The sequence below is a fragment of the Aulonocara sp. 'chitande type north' Nkhata Bay genome, linkage group LG9 (genome assembly GCF_057382095.1).
Source record: "Aulonocara sp. 'chitande type north' Nkhata Bay isolate Kocher_YH1m ecotype deep benthic linkage group LG9, A_spYH_male_GT1.1, whole genome shotgun sequence".
In the NCBI taxonomy this organism is placed as follows: Eukaryota; Metazoa; Chordata; class Actinopteri; order Cichliformes; family Cichlidae; genus Aulonocara; species Aulonocara sp. 'chitande type north' Nkhata Bay.
Window position 1 is genome coordinate 10554916 of NC_141352.1, and position 19219 is coordinate 10574134.

The 19219-nt window shown below is 40.6% G+C and overlaps 2 protein-coding genes across 3 annotated transcripts; both read right to left on the reverse strand.

Moving 5' to 3' along the window:
* Positions 1 to 4857: 4857 nt before the first annotated feature.
* Positions 4858 to 17199, reverse strand: LOC147321645 (uncharacterized). The gene is made up of 4 exons (XM_086305731.1): positions 17168 to 17199; positions 16635 to 17088; positions 16434 to 16477; positions 4858 to 5829 (listed from the first exon to the last, which is right to left on the reverse strand). Exons 1-4 carry the CDS (start codon positions 17175 to 17177, stop codon positions 5240 to 5242), a joined length of 1098 nt encoding a protein of 365 aa, XP_086161857.1. The 5' UTR covers positions 17178 to 17199; the 3' UTR covers positions 4858 to 5239.
* Positions 6294 to 9955, reverse strand: LOC147321646 (uncharacterized). Of its 2 annotated transcripts, none has more exons than XM_086305744.1 (4): positions 8568 to 9955; positions 8376 to 8447; positions 7687 to 7788; positions 6294 to 7513 (listed from the first exon to the last, which is right to left on the reverse strand). In XM_086305744.1, the coding sequence occupies exons 2-4, from the start codon at positions 8406 to 8408 to the stop codon at positions 7208 to 7210; spliced, it is 441 nt and encodes a 146-aa protein (XP_086161870.1). In that variant the 5' UTR covers positions 8409 to 8447; positions 8568 to 9955; the 3' UTR covers positions 6294 to 7207. The 2 variants fall into 2 exon arrangements, with proteins under 2 accessions (XP_086161870.1, XP_086161869.1); XM_086305743.1 differs by having other exon boundaries at positions 9232 to 9954.
* Positions 17200 to 19219: the final 2020 nt, after the last annotated feature.

The window sequence follows — 19219 nt, forward strand, 5'->3', positions numbered from 1 at the left end:
CCTATTTATCGTGGTCCTGAGAGCCAGATTTTGTTTTTATCATAAATTCAAAACCACCAACTAAAACCCTTTAATAATCTGGTTGTGAAAGTCGACCTTATTCTTACCTCCAACATAATGTTCAGTATACTGGAACTAGAGGTGCTAGATGTGAAACAGAAAGCCAAACACGATGCCAGTACAATGACACAGACACACATAGGATAATGACCAAGAGGTAATGGCTAACTAAGATAAGATAAAATAAGATGACCTTTATTAGTCCCACAGGTGGGAAATTGTTTTGTTTAAAGTTATGTAGCAGAAATTAGAAAACACTGGAATGGAATAAAATAAAATAGTATATACAATAGAATAAAATAGAATAGAAATGCTATATACAACTAAGTAAGGAAAATACAAAACTTTGTCAAAAAAAAAGAATTGCACATATAGCAGTCTTATTGCACATGTGTGAGTTTGTGTGTGTTTGATCAGACACACACCTTGATCCTCTACCCACAAACCAAGAGAAGGCTATGACAAAAGTTCTGATGACACTGAGGGAGATTTGGCAAATTATAGTTAACTCATCCTCTCCCTGCTCTCAGTGTTCCTCCAGATACTAAGTAAAATGGTATCATCTGCTGAAATCAAACACTCTGTGTGGAATTTCCCAGCAGTTTCCTAAATGCAACAGCAGCTTGAGCAGCAAGGGCAGTGTTGCTCTTTAAAGTCACAATTGGCTACATCTCATGGCCTACCTGTCACGGCCCAGCGGTACGAGGTAACTGAGATGGACACAAGTGCAGAAACCAAATCGGAAGCGAGACGGTAAGTGAACAAAAGGTTTATTTCCCCCCACAATTAAACACAAGCAAAAACAAAACGACGCCACTACACTAGAGGCGCGCAGTAAAAACTAAGTTAACTAAGAGTGACCTAGACAACTCTAGGATGCAGCTGAACAGCAGAGGCAGTGGGGAGGTGAAAACAGGTAGGACAGAAGGCCTGGATGTGGTCAAGACGTGGGGAGGCAGGCAAGTGAGTGGTGGGCCAGTTGGTAACGTCGTACCAGCAGCAGGTGGCCCAGGTCCAGGAAAGCGGGGATGAGGGAGGCGAGACCTCCGCTCCAGGAGCTACCTCTGAGGAAAACAAAAACAGGTAAGTCGTCACATGGGTTCTGGACAGAGCAATCACACTCCACTTGACTAACATGGGATATCAGATACTCAGGCGATGAACGGTTGAGTGCGCAGATTTTATATGCTGCCGGAATAATTGCCCACAGGTGGACAGCCAGGGAGGAGCAACCGATCTCCACCTAAAGGAGGAGGAGCCGCTGTTGGAGACCTGCAGGCACCCACCCAGACCATGACACCACCAGAACCGAAAGCTTTAGTATCAACTCTATCTACCTGTCTATCAATAGAACGCATGCATACAGTATCTCAAAAAAGTGCACTTTGTCTATTTTTGTAAATATTTTATTGTATCTTTTCATGGAACAACACTGAAAATATGACTGTGGCGGAGGTGTGGTCCGGCGCTCGGCTGCAGGGGAGGAGTGGTGCAGTGGGCTCAACGGGGCGGTGCTGGTAAGAACAGCTGATGGCGGTTTGGACTGATGGTGGTTTTCCTTCCCTTTATATAGTGAGGTGGAGAGGAGCGGAGGGAGAGGAAGCTGGGGAAACCGACCGCTGTCAAACGGTGTTCTGCTGTAATTCTGTGGACACTCACAATAAACGTGCATCTGATGTTAACGACCTGTGTGTGGGTGTATCTGTGCCTAGCGTGTGTCACAATGACACTTTGATGTAAAGCAGTGTACAGGTTGTATAACACTGTAAATTTGCTGTCACCTCTAAATAACTCAACATACTGTCATGGGCTGGGTCTGTGACGCAGTGTTTGAGTTCTTATATGTATCTTTTATATTCATTTGTGCCCTAGTTTAGCTCACCTAGTTAATTTCTAGATTGCTGTTTAGTCTTGTTCCTTAGTTGTTTATGTCATCTCCCCCTGCACTAAGTCTCCCTGGTTCATGCGTCATGTCTGCGTGGTTATGTTTAGTTCATGTCATGTCTAATCTCCATGTTTCTTGTTTTACTTTGAAAGTCTGTATTCAATGTCAGTGTATTTAGTTTCACCTCTCCTGTCGTTAGGTTCATGTGTGTCAGCTGTGTTCCCATGTGTGGCCACTTCCCCTGATCATCCCTCATGTGTATTTAGTCTCTGTGTTTCATGTAGTCTGTGTCGCGTCGTCTGTGTTCCCACCCTCCATGTTGTCACAGCCAGTCTTAGTATTCATAGTTATGGTTTCCTGTGTCTTCATAGTTTTTCCTAGTTTTACTTTCCCAGTTTAGTCATAGTTTAGCTTGTCACTGCGTTTCTGCCTTGTCTGCACTCCTTGTCACCAGCCACAATAAAGGCTCGCTTTCAGTTAAGTTTACTCCAGTCTACTCTCGTGTGTTCGCACCTGGGTCCACCACACACACCACCGCACGGTCTGCCTCCACAAACCGTGACACATACAGCCATTAATGTCTAATTTCTGTTGTCAACAAAAGTCACTGATTACGCGTTTATCAATACCAAGGGCTTAATCACAGCATATTTTCTTCATTTTACAAAGTATTTCAACTTACAGCTGTTTTAAAAAAAAATTTATTTATCCATGATACTCAGGAAATTAGACTGAAACTGAATTTGTGATGTAACTGTCCAAAGAAGTGTTATTTTATGGCTCTGTTCATTATTTAATATATAACTGCATCTTAATGTATTGTTGTTTTAAGTGAACGGTGATTTTTAGTTTTGGTTATCCCAGACTGGTCTGCATGAGGTTAATGGATCAGTCCATCTTAAATCAGTACATTTTTAGAACATTGTTTGCTCAACTCTTTCTGAATTGCATGAGAATGTTATGATCCAGTGTTTGAACATACATAAATACATGCTGTGAAATTTTAATTCCGTTGATCAAATGCTTCTCATTACATCTTTTTTTTTTTTTTTTTTTGTAAATGGTTTGTCAATCGCCTTTCAGGCCATTTGTTTGCAGATTGAAATATGAGTGAATGTTGGAACATGGATATCTCAAATCTATTACAGATAAAAGCCTGAAATTTTCACTGGTCTTTCTTATCCCCAAAAGCTGATTCTGTTCACCTGGCTGTAGTGTTTTCAGTGGGAGAAACGTTTCGTCACTCATCCAAGAGACTTCTTCAGTCTCAGCTGACTGCAGGTTTCCCCAATCTCATAAACAGTACATTTGCATAATGACTGAAACCAGCCCACTGAAGGATCAATGGGCTGGGAGGTCCCAGCCCATTGATCCTGGATGAAGAGAATTAACTTTTGTGGGATTTACTTACCTGGATGATTGAGCATGCATCAAGAGGTCTTTCTTATAATCGGAATGAAATGGGATATGTGATTTGTGACAGATTAGTTAAGCTCCACTCACTCACTACTTATTTAATAATAAGGAATTTAAACAGTTTTATCCTTGTTAATAATGCTTAAATGTTTACTGACTACATTTTAAAACTTTATAAATGATGGATTCACCGTCTGTAAATAAAGTGCTGTCTTAATTACAAACCATCTTTGTGTTTAGAAGATGTTAATGGTTCAAACTATAATTTAGGAAATGTAAGTATATTAATAACAAAGTATTTAGATGCACATGTATTCAATTCAGTTTTTATACAGTGCCAAATTGCAACAGCTGTATCAAGGTGCACTACATGATTTATATGACATGTTGCAAGATAGTGGCGCACACTGTTGCAGTGGCTTACGGCTCCCATTCAGCTGCACTAAGGCGGATAGAGCGAGGCTTCAGAGTGTAGTCAAGACAGCACAAAAGATCATCGCTGGCCTCTACCGCCCTGTGGCCCTCACGCCGGTAATCATAAAATGCTTTGAGAGACTAGTTCTTCAGCACCTCAAGGATTACCGCCGCCCAGAATTTGACCCCCACCAGTTTGCATACCGCGCAAACAGATCCACAGTAGATGTCATCACCATAGCCCTCCACTCTGTGCTGAGTCACCTAGAGCAGTGGCAGAGCTACGTCCAAATGCTCTTCATGGACTACAGCTCAGCCTTTAATACAATCATCCCGGACATCCTCATCACCAAACTGGTGAGTCTTGGTCTCTGCCCTCTCACATGTTCCTGGATAAAGGACTTTCTCACAAACCGGCCCCATACTGTACGACTCGACCCTCATCTCTCCTCCACTCTCACACTGAGCCATTCTCCCCAAAGGGCTGTGTGCTGAGCCCCCTCCTGTATTCTCTCTACACCCACGACTGCAGTTCGACCCACAACAACAATCTCATCATCAAGTTTGCTGATGACACCACGGTAGTTGGACTCATCTCAAAGAGAGACAGGGCAGACTACAGAGGAAGACCTGAAGTTGGCAGCCTCGTGCCAAAAAACCAAAGAGGTCATTGTCGACTTCAGGAGACACAGCACTGACCTAGCCCACCTTTACATCAACAGGGAGTGTGTGGAGAGGGTCCACACCTTCCGGTTCCTTGGTGTCCTCATCTCTGCTGACATCTCCTCGACAGACAACATCTCAGTGGTAGTCAAAAAGGCCCAACAGCGACTGCACTTCCTGAGGGTCCTCAGGAAGTACAAGCTGAACTCCAACCTGCTGCTGACCTTCTACCACTCATCCGTTGAGAGCCTGCTAACCTACTGCATCACAGTATGGTACGGCAGCTGCACAAAGGTGGATAGAGCGAGGCTTCAGAGTGTAGTCATGACAGCACAAAAGATCATTGGCTGCCCTCTCACCTTGCTTGATGGACATGTATTTCTTCCACTGAGCAGCAAACATCATTAAGGACAGCTCGCACCCTGGTTTCAACATGTTACCATATTCCCTATTTAGTTACTTCCAAAAGAAGTAACTATGCTGTGTGCCCTGCCCCAAAACAACTAAACAAAAAAACAACAAACCAGACAAACTGATGAAGAAATTCACTGATCCAACAGGACAGAATCAATGTGGCAAGGTCCAAACACCAAAGAGAAATAAGGCACACTGAACTTTGTTTTATTGTAAATCTTTCACACCAATTAAAATTCAGTACAGTAAAAATCTTGCATCAATTACACACACATTACAAATTCGAAGTTAATACTAATAACTAACGAATCTCACACACAGACACACCTTTAAAAAAGATCCATACTATTTGCATTTATAATCAAAAATATCCAAGCCTCCTTTTATTTATTGTATCTTTGCTGTTTTCTTTAACACCACGCTCACTGTGTTCATTAGCTTTTCCACCTGGTCTGAACTTGAGCTGCGGTTCTCAAAAAGAACACACCTGTTGTTGCACTTTTCAATGATTTCCTTCAGACCAGGTTGACAGGAATGAAGAAAATCCTCCAGGGTCATGTCTGCCTCCTCCAGGTCGTCTCCTCGGGTGAACAGGATGACAGTTTGTTCTTTCACTTTGGTCCCAAAAGTGTTTTCTAGCTTTTTCAGTATGTCTCTCTCACCATCTGTAAATCTGCTCACATGCATCACAAGTACAAACACACAGGGGTCTGACTCACAGAGCTCTTTGCACCTTTTTACATATTTTTCCTGAACTGATGGTTCAGTGTCATCATCAAACATGTCTGGCGTATCAATCACACGCACATGTAAGTCATTTATCTCAGTTTCTTCCACCTGACACTCTGTGGTGACTGGATTTGAACTGGGTTTAGAAACAAAGTGCTTCTTTCCAAGGATGGTGTTTCCACTGGCACTCTTTCCAGTCCCAGCCAATCCCAGAAGAACGAGGTTCACTTTGGTGCTGGTGAGCTTTTCTGAAGTAAAGAACAAGCTGAAGTTGAGTTAAATATAAAATAAGTAGTTTCTTTAAATCAAATCAGCTACACTGTAAAAACTGTGACTAGAGGTTACTTAAAAAAGTTATGGCAACAAAGTGACACTTGAAATAATTAAGTAGATTTTAATTTCAAAAGATTTATGTAAAATGTAGAGAAAATGTTAATTAAATTCAAATAGAAAACAAAAGTAGATATTAATAGAATTAAACTGTAAATATGTGTTGGATTTAGGGTCAAAATCTCAAACTGAAGGTTGAAATTGTCCAACTTTACCAAAAAAAATAATTGATATGAAATAAGTCTCTGAGAAAAATTACTTTGAATTTACTAACTATCTGGCAAAGGTTTAGTAAAAACTTCCTAAAATATCCATTACAAAGAAATGAAATCTTCTTGTTTTTTCAGTAAAACTCAAATTGGATTCAGTAATTTTCCAAATAAACCTTAAAAATAATGACTGAATAATAAGAGAAAATGAAATGAATTTTACTTATTTTCTGAGTAAAATGAATCAATTTCACAAAGAAAACATCAAAACAGTAATTTGTTTTATTGTGGAAAATAAAACACAGTAATTTATAATATAACATTTTTCTGCTCGTATACACTGAATTCTCATCAACAATCTCCTGATCTCCTAAATACATTCCTCTGCTGTAAATTTGTTTTAGTGTCATAAACAGTTTATCACACAGCTTTGTGTACAGAGCAACAGCAACATAAACTGCATGAATGTAAACCAGTTTTGTAAAAAAGAAATTAATCTTTAGACTGTAATATCAACATGAACCTGAAATTTGAATATCCTTTACCGTTTCCTTTATCTCTGTTACTTATTTATGATTGACAAACAAAAACTTTAGTTTGTCAATCTTTTGTTAAATTGAATCACTCAATATAACTGTAGAACAAAGGTTTTTCACTCATGTACATGGAATATCAATAATGTAAATCAACCTTTTATCCCAATTTGGATGTTTAACCTGAGAAAATCTAAGACACATGTAAGAGGAAGTAACATTTCTACAGCTACAGGACTGCACTTCTGTTAAATTTTAAAGTTGTTTTAAACTAATGTTTTATAGTAACATACACTATAAACAAAGAAAAGCTTCACTAGTGATTCCTCCAATTTGCTGCCTTTCAAACAGAATATTCCTAAGAAACTTGTAGGTAATAAAAAACAAAATTAAAATGAAGAGCACAAATACAGCCTGACACATTGCAGGTCATTTGGGTAAGATATGAATAAGATGAAATTAACTTAAAAACTGAAAAGATAGCTGCATCTAACAAAGACAAACCAAAGGTTTTCAGTGAGCTTACTTCCCTTTCATTCTTTCAGAGTCCTCGTTTAAGCCAATAACTTGTTCTTGAGGCTGTTCACTTTTGGTGAGAGCTTAGCACAATCCAGTTCAAGGAAAAGTTTCTGGAATACTTCCAAGGTGTATTTTAGCTCTTTGGGATAGGCAAGATCGACTGCATATGTCAATCCAACCAGCATTGCGCATGCTCTTGGAAAATTGCCCAGAGCAGGCATAACTCTCACACCCTCCAGCACAATGCCAATGTCATCCTCCTCAGATCCAACAGCCTTGATTTTGTAGATTTTCATCCTCTGTTCAGAAAGATCTTGTGACACACCATCCTCATCAGCATCCTGAAACAACAAACACATGGGTTTTCTGACTGTAGTTGCACACATGAAATATTTCCTGGACACATCCTGTAGCTGAATGACAAATAAAACATGATAATGCCTCAAATTATTTGAAACTTGACAAACACATATGAATAACAAAAACAGAATAATGTTTCTACTTCAACACTTACACTGTACTCTTTGATCAGTTGATCAATGGACTCCCCAAGGTACACCATCAAGCACTGAATAACCAGATTTCTGGTTATGTTATTGCTAGGATTGCTTGGTGACTGAAAATGAGCAAGAATTCCAAAAATTACCATCAGATAAGTGACCATTTATTAAGACAAAACTGTGAGAATTGGCAGTATTAAAAAAACCTGTTAAATATCAAATTATCATCACATGGAGCATTATGTGCGATAATTAGCTGATGTTAATGCACATGCCTGGGTGCTGACAGTCAACACAAAGGTATTGTCAACATGCTTGTAAGCTTCAATCTTTAAATGTGTCGTTTTAGTAAATTACATTAATTTAGTCATTTAGTTTTTTTTTATCTAATTTAGTTTATGTTCGTCAGAAAGGGTTTTTCCTTCTTGGGACAAAACAAAAACCCAGCAATACCTGTACTTGTGTTTTTTTTTTGTTTTTGTTTTTGTTTTTGTTTTTTTTACTAAGAATAGACATGTATTTAAAATACAATTAAAACATGAAACCCATAATTGTGTTGTTAATTATATCAGTGACGTCCTGGCGTCCTCTTGCACTGACAAAAACATGCAAACAAATTAGTGGAGCTGTGCACCATGCAAATGAAATTTGACAAAAAAATTCTTTAAATAAAATTCCAAGCTGAAATGTCAGTGGAAAATACCTTGGCTATGATAGCCTGCAACTTCAATCCCATGCTGATCAGGTGAATTTAAGTTGAGGGATCTTCCATTACCTGAAAGGAAAGCAACATTATCATTAATCTCAGCCAAACCGATTTACTCACGAACAAATAAAACACTGAAAAAAACCAAACAATAACATTTTTAGGTTGTCTAAGTGACTTATACATTACGTTTAAACTGAGTAGCGAAACCCCGCGGTGATCTGAAAATGATGTGCCGGGAGTTGTGCCGTTCTCAGCGGCTTCAGTGACCCTCGAGCTCCCGGCTTGCTATCAAGCTGGTGGGTAGCAGATGCTCCGAAAACGTCGAAGCACTTTTGCAAACATGCGATATCTTGATAAACAGAGCAGATATTTGATGTTTACACAGCTACTTTCGCGCCTGAAAATATGTTAAAAGTTTATTTTGTGACCCAGAAAGATTACTAAGTGTAATTTTAAAACTTAGTAGCGGCCGACATTATTGGAAACTGGAGTTCGAAAAACTGACTGTGGCTGACAAAATCACTCACAACTGACCGCAAAACCTTTTCATGAACTTTTAAACGTGGATGAAAGACGTTAAAACTCATCGGAATATACCGTTGATATTTTTTAATACGGTAAAACATGTGGTTAGTTAAAGCTGTTCAGTAACACAGTCGTGAAGGCTTGGAAAGTGACCTTGTGCTAGCAGTCCACTAACTGCCATTTGTGTAAAAATACGATACTATCATTACAGTGATGATTATTAATAAAATTTCGACGTATCATACTCTTTAAAACCTTTACTCAAAACCGATATACGTTATTGTTTAAACCGTGTCTTATATTTGAACAAATTAAGAAGTCTTACCTCTGACAAAATGGAGACGTCCACTCATGAAGCGCGTGTGTCCTGCACGTGGCACAAAGGATTATGGGCGGAAGTGTACAATGATTAAAATGAAAATGCTTTCATCAGTTAAATCTATTAGATTTCTTAAATTTTTTTAGTACTCAAACATTTTTTTTAAATCTACTCAACAAACCATTGCTGAATTTACCCCAAACAAAACTGTGTAAATTTAAATAACTGAACATCTCAAAATTGTTGAATTTTGCTTAGATTTGATTAAAACTACTCATACACGTTTTTACTGAGTAATAATTACTATTACTCTCCTATTAGATTCTAATTAACCCCAATCACAGTTTTTACAGTGTACTTTTTCAGAGTGTCTGTGGGTCCCAAAAAGTTTTAAATGCCTTAAATAAATATTTCATCATAATAGGGCCCTAAAACAGGATTCAATTATGTCCAAAGTTTGGGTGTGTTTGTATTTTTACTCATGCAACAATGCCATCACCATGTTTGAGTGATAAATATTTAAATCAAAAAATGCAAATTCATCCTTAAGACAATACCTTTATTGAACTAACCCTTCATTTTCATATGTTTCAAAACAGTTAACTGTCACAAAAGGCTGAGAAGTTTGTCCACTGACATTTCATTTCCTGTTAAAGTCAACTTATATATCAATATATATGAGGGAGGTCTGGAATGGTGTGAAAACCATCACAGGCCACAACACCAAGAAAGGCACAGTGGGGGGGACTGTGGAGAAGGCAAACGAACTCAACAACTTCTTCAACAGGTTTGACCAGCCCACAACCCCCCCACCCTCACCCTCACCTTCACTACAGAGTCCAATCCCCACTCTCCTACCTCCCTCGCTTCCCCCCCTTCCTGACACCATGATACCCCCCTCCTCCAATCCCTCTCTCAGCAGCAAGACATCTCCCCCCCTCCCCTCCTCCCAAACATCTCCCAGTGTCACAGTGGATCAGGTCAGGAGACAACTGAGGAAGCTTCGCCCCGGAAAGGCAGCAGGCCCAGACAAGGTGTGTCCTAGGATGCTAAAGGCGTGTGCTGCTGAACTTGGGGAGCCGCTACAACGAGTCTTCAACCTCAGTCTGCGACTGGGGAGAGTGCCCGCCCTATGGAAGACATCCTGCATCGTCCCGGTCCCCAAAAAGAACCGGCCCAATGAGCTGAATGACTTCCGACCGGTGGCACTGACGTCACATCTTATGAAGACTCTAGAGCGGCTCTTCCTCAACCTCCTCCGACCACAGGTACAACATGCCCAGGACCCACTACAGTTTGCATACAAGGCGGGTGTCGGAGTGGAGGATGCCATCCTGTACCTCCTACACAGAGCCCACTCACACCTGGATGGGGGAAAAGGCACAATCAGGATCCTGTTTCTTGACTTTTCCAGTGCCTTTAATACCATCCGGCCCTGTATGCTTCAGGAAAAACTGAACAGGATGGAGGTGGACCCCTGCCTGGTGGCTTGGATCTCCGACTACCTCACCGACAGACCACAGTACGTCAGGCTGAAGGACATCACGTCTGACACAGTGGTCAGCAGCACAGGAGCACCACAGGGAACTGTGCTGTCCCCTCTACTCTTCACCCTGTACACCTCTGACTTCTGCTACAACTCTGAATTATCTGTGGTCTGTGGTCATGAAATCCTTCGAACGACTGGTGTTAGCCCATCTGAAAGACATTACAGGCCACCAGCTGGACCCTCTGCAGTTTGCCTACCGGGCAAACAGGTCAGTGGATGATGCAGTGAACATGGGGCTGCATTACATCCTGCAACACCTTGACCGCCCGGGAACTTATGCCTGTTTGTAGACTTTAGTTCGGCTTTTAACACCATTGTGCCTGAACTTCTTTCCTCCAAACTCTCCCAGCTCAGCGTGTCACCAGCTACCTGTCTGTGGATCACCAGCTTCCTGACAGACAGAAAGCAGCAAGTGAGGCTGGGGGAGATCACCTCTGAAACCCGGTCCCTCAGTATTGGTGCCCCTCAAGGATGTGTCCTCTCACCACTACTGTTCTCCCTCTACACTAACGACTGCACCTCCAAGAACTCGGCTGTCAAACTCCTAAAGTTTGCAGATGACACCACTGTCATTGGCCTCATTCAAGATGGTGATGAGTCTGCATACCGGCAGGAAGTTGAGCGGCTGGTACTCTGGTGCAGTCAGCACAATCTGGAGCTGAACACTCTTAAGACTGTAGAGATGACAGTGGACTTCAGGAGACATCCCTCAACTCTGCTCCCCCTCACCATATCAGACAGCCCTGTGTCAACTGCGAAGATCTTCAAGTTCCTGGGTACAACCATCTCCCAGGACCTGAAGTGGGAGACCAACATCAACTCCATCCTCAAAAAGACCCAGCAGAGGATGTACTTCCTGAGACAACTGGGGAAGTACAGTCTCCCACAGGAGCTGCTGATCCAGTTCTACACTGCGGTCATTGAGTCTGTCCTGTGCTCCTCCATCACAGTCTGGTATGGAGCAGCCACTAAACAGGACAGGAGCAGACTGCAGCGGACTGTACGGGCAGCAGAAAGGATCATCAGCGCCCCCCTGCCCTCCATCCAGGATCTGTACCTCTCAAGAACCAGGAAACGGGCAGGGAAAAATCATCACAGACCCCTCACACCCTGCACACAGACTTTTTGATCTGCTGCCCTCTGGCAGACGGTACAGAAGCCTGCAGACCAGGACCACCCAACACAGGAACAGTTTCTTTCCCCTCGCCATCTCCCTTCTTAACAGTTGACCTGTCACACTGCTCCCACTGCCAGACTGCAGCTGCACCTTATGTACATTTTGTAGTATTCATTCCACCTCATTCATTTCTGTATTTTATGTATATAAGTTTAGATTCGTTATTTATAGTTGGTTTACATAGCTTTGTGTATGTATGTGTAATGTGTATATATAGACACTTGTGTGTGTGAGATTTACATTGCTGTGCTTGAGAGCCACCATCTACCGGAACCAAATTCCCTGTATGTGTCTGCACATATACTTGGCCAATAAACACGATTCTGATTCTGATTCTGCCACATTCAGAAGTTTGCAGACGACACAGCCATCATGGGGTGTATCTGGGATGATCAGGAAGAGGAGTACAGAAGTCTGGTGAGGAACTTTGTCGCATGGAGTCACACAAACCACCTGCAACTCAACACCTCAAAGACTAAGGAACTGGTTGTGGACTTCGGGAGGTCTAGAGCAGGTCCACTGCCGGTTCAGATAGAGGGGGAGGAGGTGGAGGTGGTCAACAAGTACAAGTACCTCGGGCTGTGGGTGGACAATAAACTGGACTGGTCATGCAACACAGAGCACCTGTATAAAAAAGCCCAAAGCCGACTGTACTTCCTCAGGAGGCTGAGGTCTTTTAACATCTGCAGGAAGCTCCTGAGGATGTTTTACCAGTTGGTGGTTGCTGGAGTACTTTTCTATGCTGTGGTGTGCTGGGGGAGCAGCACAGCAAAGAGGGACTCATCCAGGCTGGAGAAACTGATCAGGAAGGCTAGCTCTGTGGTCGGCATGAAGCTGGACACTCTGGTGACAGTGGCAGAGAAAAGGACATTAAAGAAACTGATGGACATTATGGACAATGCTGGGCATCCTCTGCACACGGCCATAAACAATCAGAAGAGTCTGTTCAGTGACAGGTTGCTTCTCCCAAAGACAAGAACCAACAGACTTAAAAACTCCTTTGTCCCACACGCCATCAAACTGTTTAACTCCTCTCTGGAGGGGAGAGGGAGGGGAGACAGGGGGACAAAGGAGGGGGGAACAACTAAGGTGTAGTGCCTCTTCACCTCACTGTGCAATACCTTTTGTGCAATACTTTTGTAAATAGTCAACAGTGCAATAGACTCAATACTTGAAATGTGCAATTCACTTGTATTTTTTATTTTTTATTCCTATTTATTCTATTTATCCCCTTCGTATATTTTATTTATATTGTCTCTGTATTTATATATGTGTGTGTGTGTGTGTGTGTGTGTGTGTGTGTGTGTGTGTGTGTGTGTGTATATATATATATAATATTCTGTAACTCTGTAACTTCTGTCGGTGCTGTGCTTTTTTTGGAAATCGAATTTCCCAGAGGAACCCACCCGAGGGATTAATAAAGTTCTATCTTATCTTATCTTATCTTTTCTTGCTAGGTGTAGGTAGCTTTCTACCTAGCATCTTCACCTTTCCCACAGCCTTCTCCTTCTCTGTAATCAAAAAGCTGAACAACAGTTGAAATACACTGATGGACCATCTAAATATGATAATAAAGAGAAGTCCTTGCCAGACAGCCTTCTAGATAGTCTATAAAAACAGGAAGATGGAAGATTAATCTCACATCTTTACGAAAACCTAAAACTGGCAGTCAAGCTAGGATAAAGTTTTGGTATATCAGTGGTTAGAAATTGCTGTGAGTCACAGTGCGCAGCATAAAGGTCCTTTCACAGCAGACCCAGCATGTGCTGCTAATGCTAACTAAGAGCCAAGGATCCAGAATTTGTTGCGCTGGCTGCTGGGCTCTGTGGGTTTTTGCAGTAGCTCTATGTGAACTAGCGCCTAGCTACTAGCTCCTTGTCATTTGTATCTCTGACTCTATATCCTCTACAAGAGTTTGTGTTGTTTTATCTTCAAATGTTCAATAAAAACATGTATCGCGTAACGAAGAAAGCTTTGTAACTATCCCCAGTAGTGAAGTGTGTGTCATTTCCACAATACTGCTTTTCCCAGAAGGTCCACAGAGCCGTTGAAAAGGCTCTGGAGGTCCCTGTATAAGCACGTAAACTCGGACACGCACAGACTGTTTTCCTTTGTGGTGATGAAGGAAAACGCTGGGCTGGCACATGAAAGGGAATTTATTCTTCCAGGATCTGAAGCTCCGTAAAGCACCCCTCCAATAGCCAAACCCATCTGTTCTCTAGTTGAATTGTTAAAATTTGTGATTGACATGATATTGATCAATCAGCTAAAAGGAAGAAAAATTGGGTCAAAATTTGTATGTGTAAGTTGAAAGCCACATGCAGCCAGGGAACAGGTTCTACACATAGTTTCTTGCTTTGTATCTGTAACCAGACCTTAAGAAAAAATGTGTACTCGTGTAAATATTTTTTACAAACACAAATATGTTTTACACACATGCAAATTCTCATCTGTAGATGCACAAACATAAAACTTTCACACATTTTGGTTTAAAAGGTTACAAAACTCAAATACGCATTTGATTTACAAGTACAGAATATTAATGACCACAATTCGAGCCCATACTACAGCTTCCTCTTAAAGACATGCATGTTAGGTTAGGTGATTCCAAGCTGTTTCGTTATGTAATTTGCAGTCTGAAGTATTTGCTGCCTGAACAAAAAGGTCAAATAGAAGCTTCCTTTATAAATAACCAGAGGTGGGACCAAGTCATTGTTTTGCAAGTCTCAAGTAAGTCTCAAGTCTTTATCCTCAAGTCTCAAGTCAAGTCTCAAGTAATGTCAGGCAAGTCAGAGTCGAGTCTCAAGTCACTGGTGTAAAAGTCCGAGTCAAGTCACAAGTCTGAAACTTTGAATTTCAAGTCCTTTCGAGTCTTTAAAAAAAAAAACGAAAAAAAGCATGTTGCAGTTATATGCTAAATGTAAATATTAGACCATGTAATTTTTAAATCTGTTTTTCTCAACACATGACACAATAGTGAACTTAGAAAATATACACAAATTGTGAAATTGCACCTCTTTAAAATGCAGCTCAATTAAACCTAGCTCCAAGAATAATTTTCACCGACAGTTCTGAGATAGGCTGCATGTTATTCTTGGATGCGGTTGTAGGACCGGCTTTAAAATCGTATGACAAAAATATCATACATAAATAAATGATATTTTTTTAAAAATATCATTAAAAAAAAAACTGCATCACCAACGTAGCCTGGAAAACATTTGCTAGTTAGATGAAGTCAGCTATCTCATCGTAGCATATTTATATGCATATTTATAATTATACGCTTCTTGGAGTGAGTGCATACACTCATGAAGTTTAGTAACTTCCGGTCACTGCAACAAGCCCAGGTACAGTTTACCGACGGATGGGTACAGGACCTTGAAATGCACCGTGTAGAAAGTAAAGACCATCGTACGTATCATAAGTTTACCAGTCTCACAAATCGTCGTCATAAATACACATTCCTTAACCGTTTATTAATAGGACCTTTGAGCTCAATGGTAATTAATTAGCAGTGGAAATAATTTCTGGTTCATCACAGAAATGTAGCAGTGACAATAATACTGTATGCTGTAATCGTACTGGACAATTAGTGATAGAAAACAACTGTTTTATCCTGTGAATAAAAGTATATGTTTTTGTCAATGTACCATAATAACAGAAGCGAAACGCAATATTGTGTCAGGACAATTCACTATTTATGCACAATAAATAAAGGAGCATAGCGCGACAATTTCTGTTCAGCGCCAGACTTGCTTGTAACCTATATCACCAATTATGTTGGTAGACTAACCTGTGAGCTGGAGTGTTCTGGGACGTTATAATTGGTCTTTGAATGGCTGCGATCCAGTCGCCTCTTTGTTACTTCGGAAACATGGCTTGAACAATTTCTCTTCAACGACGTAATCCGATAACAACCGATCTCTTTACCCGTCGGCTTCCCGTGGCTGTCATGCGACCGGCTATTGCAGTTAATAATACAACAGCTTCTTGACATTTTTGTGTTTCTTTTTATCGCTGTATAACTGATTTTAATTGAAAGCCTGCGTGCGCTAGTACCGCTTGCCATGAGTTCCCAGAATCCTTTGCGGTTCTACCCGTGAATGACGTCACATTTTCAATCTCTATATAATATGCATGTTAAATTTTATATTTGGGGTGAAATATCAAGTCTTTTCAAGTAAACCGGTTCAAGTCCAATTCAAGTCCCAAGTCATTGGTGTAAAAGTCCAAGTCAAGTCACAAGTCTTAGAACATTTTTTCAAGTCAAGTCTAAAGTCATAAAATTAATGACTCGAGTCTGACTCGAGTCCAAGTCATGTGACTCGAGTCCACACCTCTGTAAATAACATTACATAAGTAACATTAATTGTTTCTTTAAAAACCTTTGGAACACACACACACACACACACACACACACACACACACACACACACACACACACACACACACACACACAAAGAGCAAGCGAGTGTGGCTTACCTTTCTTCTTACTTCCATCTTGTGGTTCAGCAGTGTCAGCAGGCCTAAAATGTAGAAGTTAAACCACATTAACTGGTTTAACCGACCAGGAAGCAAAGAGAGCTTCCTGGTCGGTTGAACACCATGTTGAACAATTGTAATTGAAAAAGTACTGTCAAACAATTATATATAAATATTTGACACCCATTCATTTGTCTCTACCTTTTCCTTTTCCTTTTGTTGGTTGGGTTCAGTTGTTTATCTTTAAGTAGTTTGCTCAGTTTGCTGAAAACCTGTTCGAGAGTGTAGAATTTGAATGGATATTCTGTAAATTTGTATCTCAGTGGAAGCACAACTGTCAACTCTTCTCTTGGTTTTCCAGTCTTCTTGTTGAGGTCTTTTATCTGCTTTTGCACATTTCCTGTTGAAAATCCATCCTCTACCACCAACAAACACAGGTCAAAGTTTGGATTCTTAGAAAATAGCTCTCTAATATCATCACATGTTGTGCTCAGATCTGGTGTACATGTGAACTCAAATGTATCATCGTCATATATCTCAGTGTTTTTCAGAATCTTTTTTTTGGTTAAAACAGATAAATCTTTCCCCAGGATGTTGGTTATTAGAGCTTTCTTCAAAGACTTCACATTGCCCAGAATCATGACTGAAATCTTATCTGTGAAAATAGTTAAAAACAACATTACTATATCTGATACAGTACATACAATTAAAACATAGTTGTTGTGTGAACTTACTGTGAGACATTATCCTTGGCTCAAAGTCCTCTGTGGTGACTAAAGGTTGTGCTTGTCTCTGCCTGGATTATGTGGACCTGTTGTGCAACATTAGGGGTGTGTCAAGTGTGACACCATTATCAGTGTTGTAGAGGTTACTTTAAAAATATTTTCCACTAAAGATTACAGAATACATGCCCCAAAATGTATTTTGTAACATATTTTCGTTACAAAATTCTCAAGTTACTCAATGAGAGTAATGTATTCTGAATACTTTTATCATGCTTTTTACAACCACATGAATGTACTATTGCTGTGTGATTCATTACTACTACTGAAGGTTATTAGCCATACCAATACCAACTAGATTTTTCAATCTTAATATAAAATGAGTAACAGTAGGGTAGACATTAGGTAAGGCTGCACTTTTTTCAGCGATCTCATATAGAAAACTATTCTGCGCATACAGTGTAGGGCAGGGGTAGGCAACCTTTTTGATGACGAGTGCTATCTAAAATTTCTTTAGAAGTCAATGTGCCATATAATTGCATTAGCAATAAATGTAATAACACTCTATATTACTGAAACATTTGAAATGTCAGAACGTGGAAATTTCAACATCGCTTGTAAAAACTGACAGCTTGCAACATCCCTCTCACCAGTAGGCTAAGTGATTTTTAGCCAATTACAAGTTGAATCTGGTAGTTGGGGTTGTTAGCTAAGGTACCGTCATTAAGAAGCGGGGCAACTAATGTTTCTATGTGAGCTAATTTGCTATGGACTGCTGGCCCACCTGGACTGGGACAAAAAATTGGCCCGGGTATTTTGACTAGAGACCGGCCCACCAGGTATTATAGGAAAATCCGTAAAGCCTTTGAATGAAAACAAACGCTGTTGTGACAGTGATGTACACTGTCTTGTTGGTATATGTATGTATTTCTAAACATTTTACGTCAGATAAAAACTTTGGTTGTAAGATTTGGAGAGTATTTGTTGAAAGCAAGACATTTTAAATGAGAATAAGAAAGAAAAGTATTTCTTTGTGCCCCTCTTTCCCTGTTAATGCCCTACCTGGCCCCCTGGCAAAAGCTTTGCTGTTACCAGCTGTCAGCTACATAGAAAAGGATCCTGGTGTTATTTGTCTCTCAGAAACAGATCATAACTTCCCTTCAACTCATTCATGTCACCTAAAAGGTAAACCTGTTTCTCCATCACCTGTTCAGCTCTGATGATTCAGTAAGGACATCTCCTGGTTTCATCTTCATGTTTACTCTCACCACATATCCAAACCGACATCATGACCAGCAGCTTTACAGCCGTGGCTCCAGCAAACATCAGCTGATACCAGAAATTAATATTAAATAAATTCTAACAACAGCTGATCAAGCTTAAACGTGCTGCTGTTGTTTAGCGCGACATCCGCTGGTTTCCTCTTTCTGGAGCAAAGTGGGCGATAAACAAACAAGAGAGACGATCAGCTGATCATTGATCAGTTTCATGACTGAATGAGAGAAGAAGAGGCAGCTGACAGCGCAAAGATGCAGAATAACTCCAGCTTTGTGTCTTTTTTCATCCTAGCTGAAGTACGGGACAATCTGTGTTCCTTTTCAGCTCAATACGAAACGCGTGATATTTTCTCTGAATACGGGACTATTAGTTAGTAGACGGTTGACAACTCTACTAACTAACTAACCTTATGAATAAAATAAAGTTCACTATCAGTAACATCATAGCACCCACCCAGCTGTATAGAAACTCCGTCATGCTAGCTAATACGCAGTATGAGTTATAGTAACTGATGGTAAAAAGTCAGCACAGCGAAAATAAACTCCACCTAAACTTGGTTTATATCTGACCCAGATAGACTGCAGGTCATAACTTCTTACCTGAAGTTCAGTTCACCTGACACTCGGGACACTCGGGCCGCCTCGGGTCTCTCCTCCTCCTGCCTCCCCTTCCCTCATCTACCTGGCCTCTTGTGGCAGCTCCGCCAAAGCCACCACCAAACAACTGAGTTATTTTTACACATCTGCCGGCATCTGGCCAATCCACCATCTTTCATTGTTTATACCG

Bases quoted from the DNA above. Each gene is read 5' to 3' on its own strand.
- LOC147321646 (XM_086305744.1), bottom strand. From the start codon at position 8,408: ATGGGATTGAAGTTGCAGGCTATCATAGCCAAG. The intron at 7,789-8,375 runs GTATTTTCCACT...GCTCATTTTCAG, and splicing joins TGCAGGCTATCATAGCCAAG to TCACCAAGCAATCCTAGCAA. The intron at 7,514-7,686 runs GTAAGTGTTGAA...TTGTTGTTTCAG, and splicing joins AACTGATCAAAGAGTACAGT to GATGCTGATGAGGATGGTGT.
- LOC147321645 (XM_086305731.1), bottom strand. The intron at 16,478-16,634 runs GTAGAGACAAAT...TCTACATTTTAG, and splicing joins AACAAAAGGAAAAGGAAAAG to GCCTGCTGACACTGCTGAAC. The intron at 5,830-16,433 runs GTAAGCCACACT...TCTTTACTTCAG, and splicing joins AGATGGAAGTAAGAAGAAAG to AAAAGCTCACCAGCACCAAA.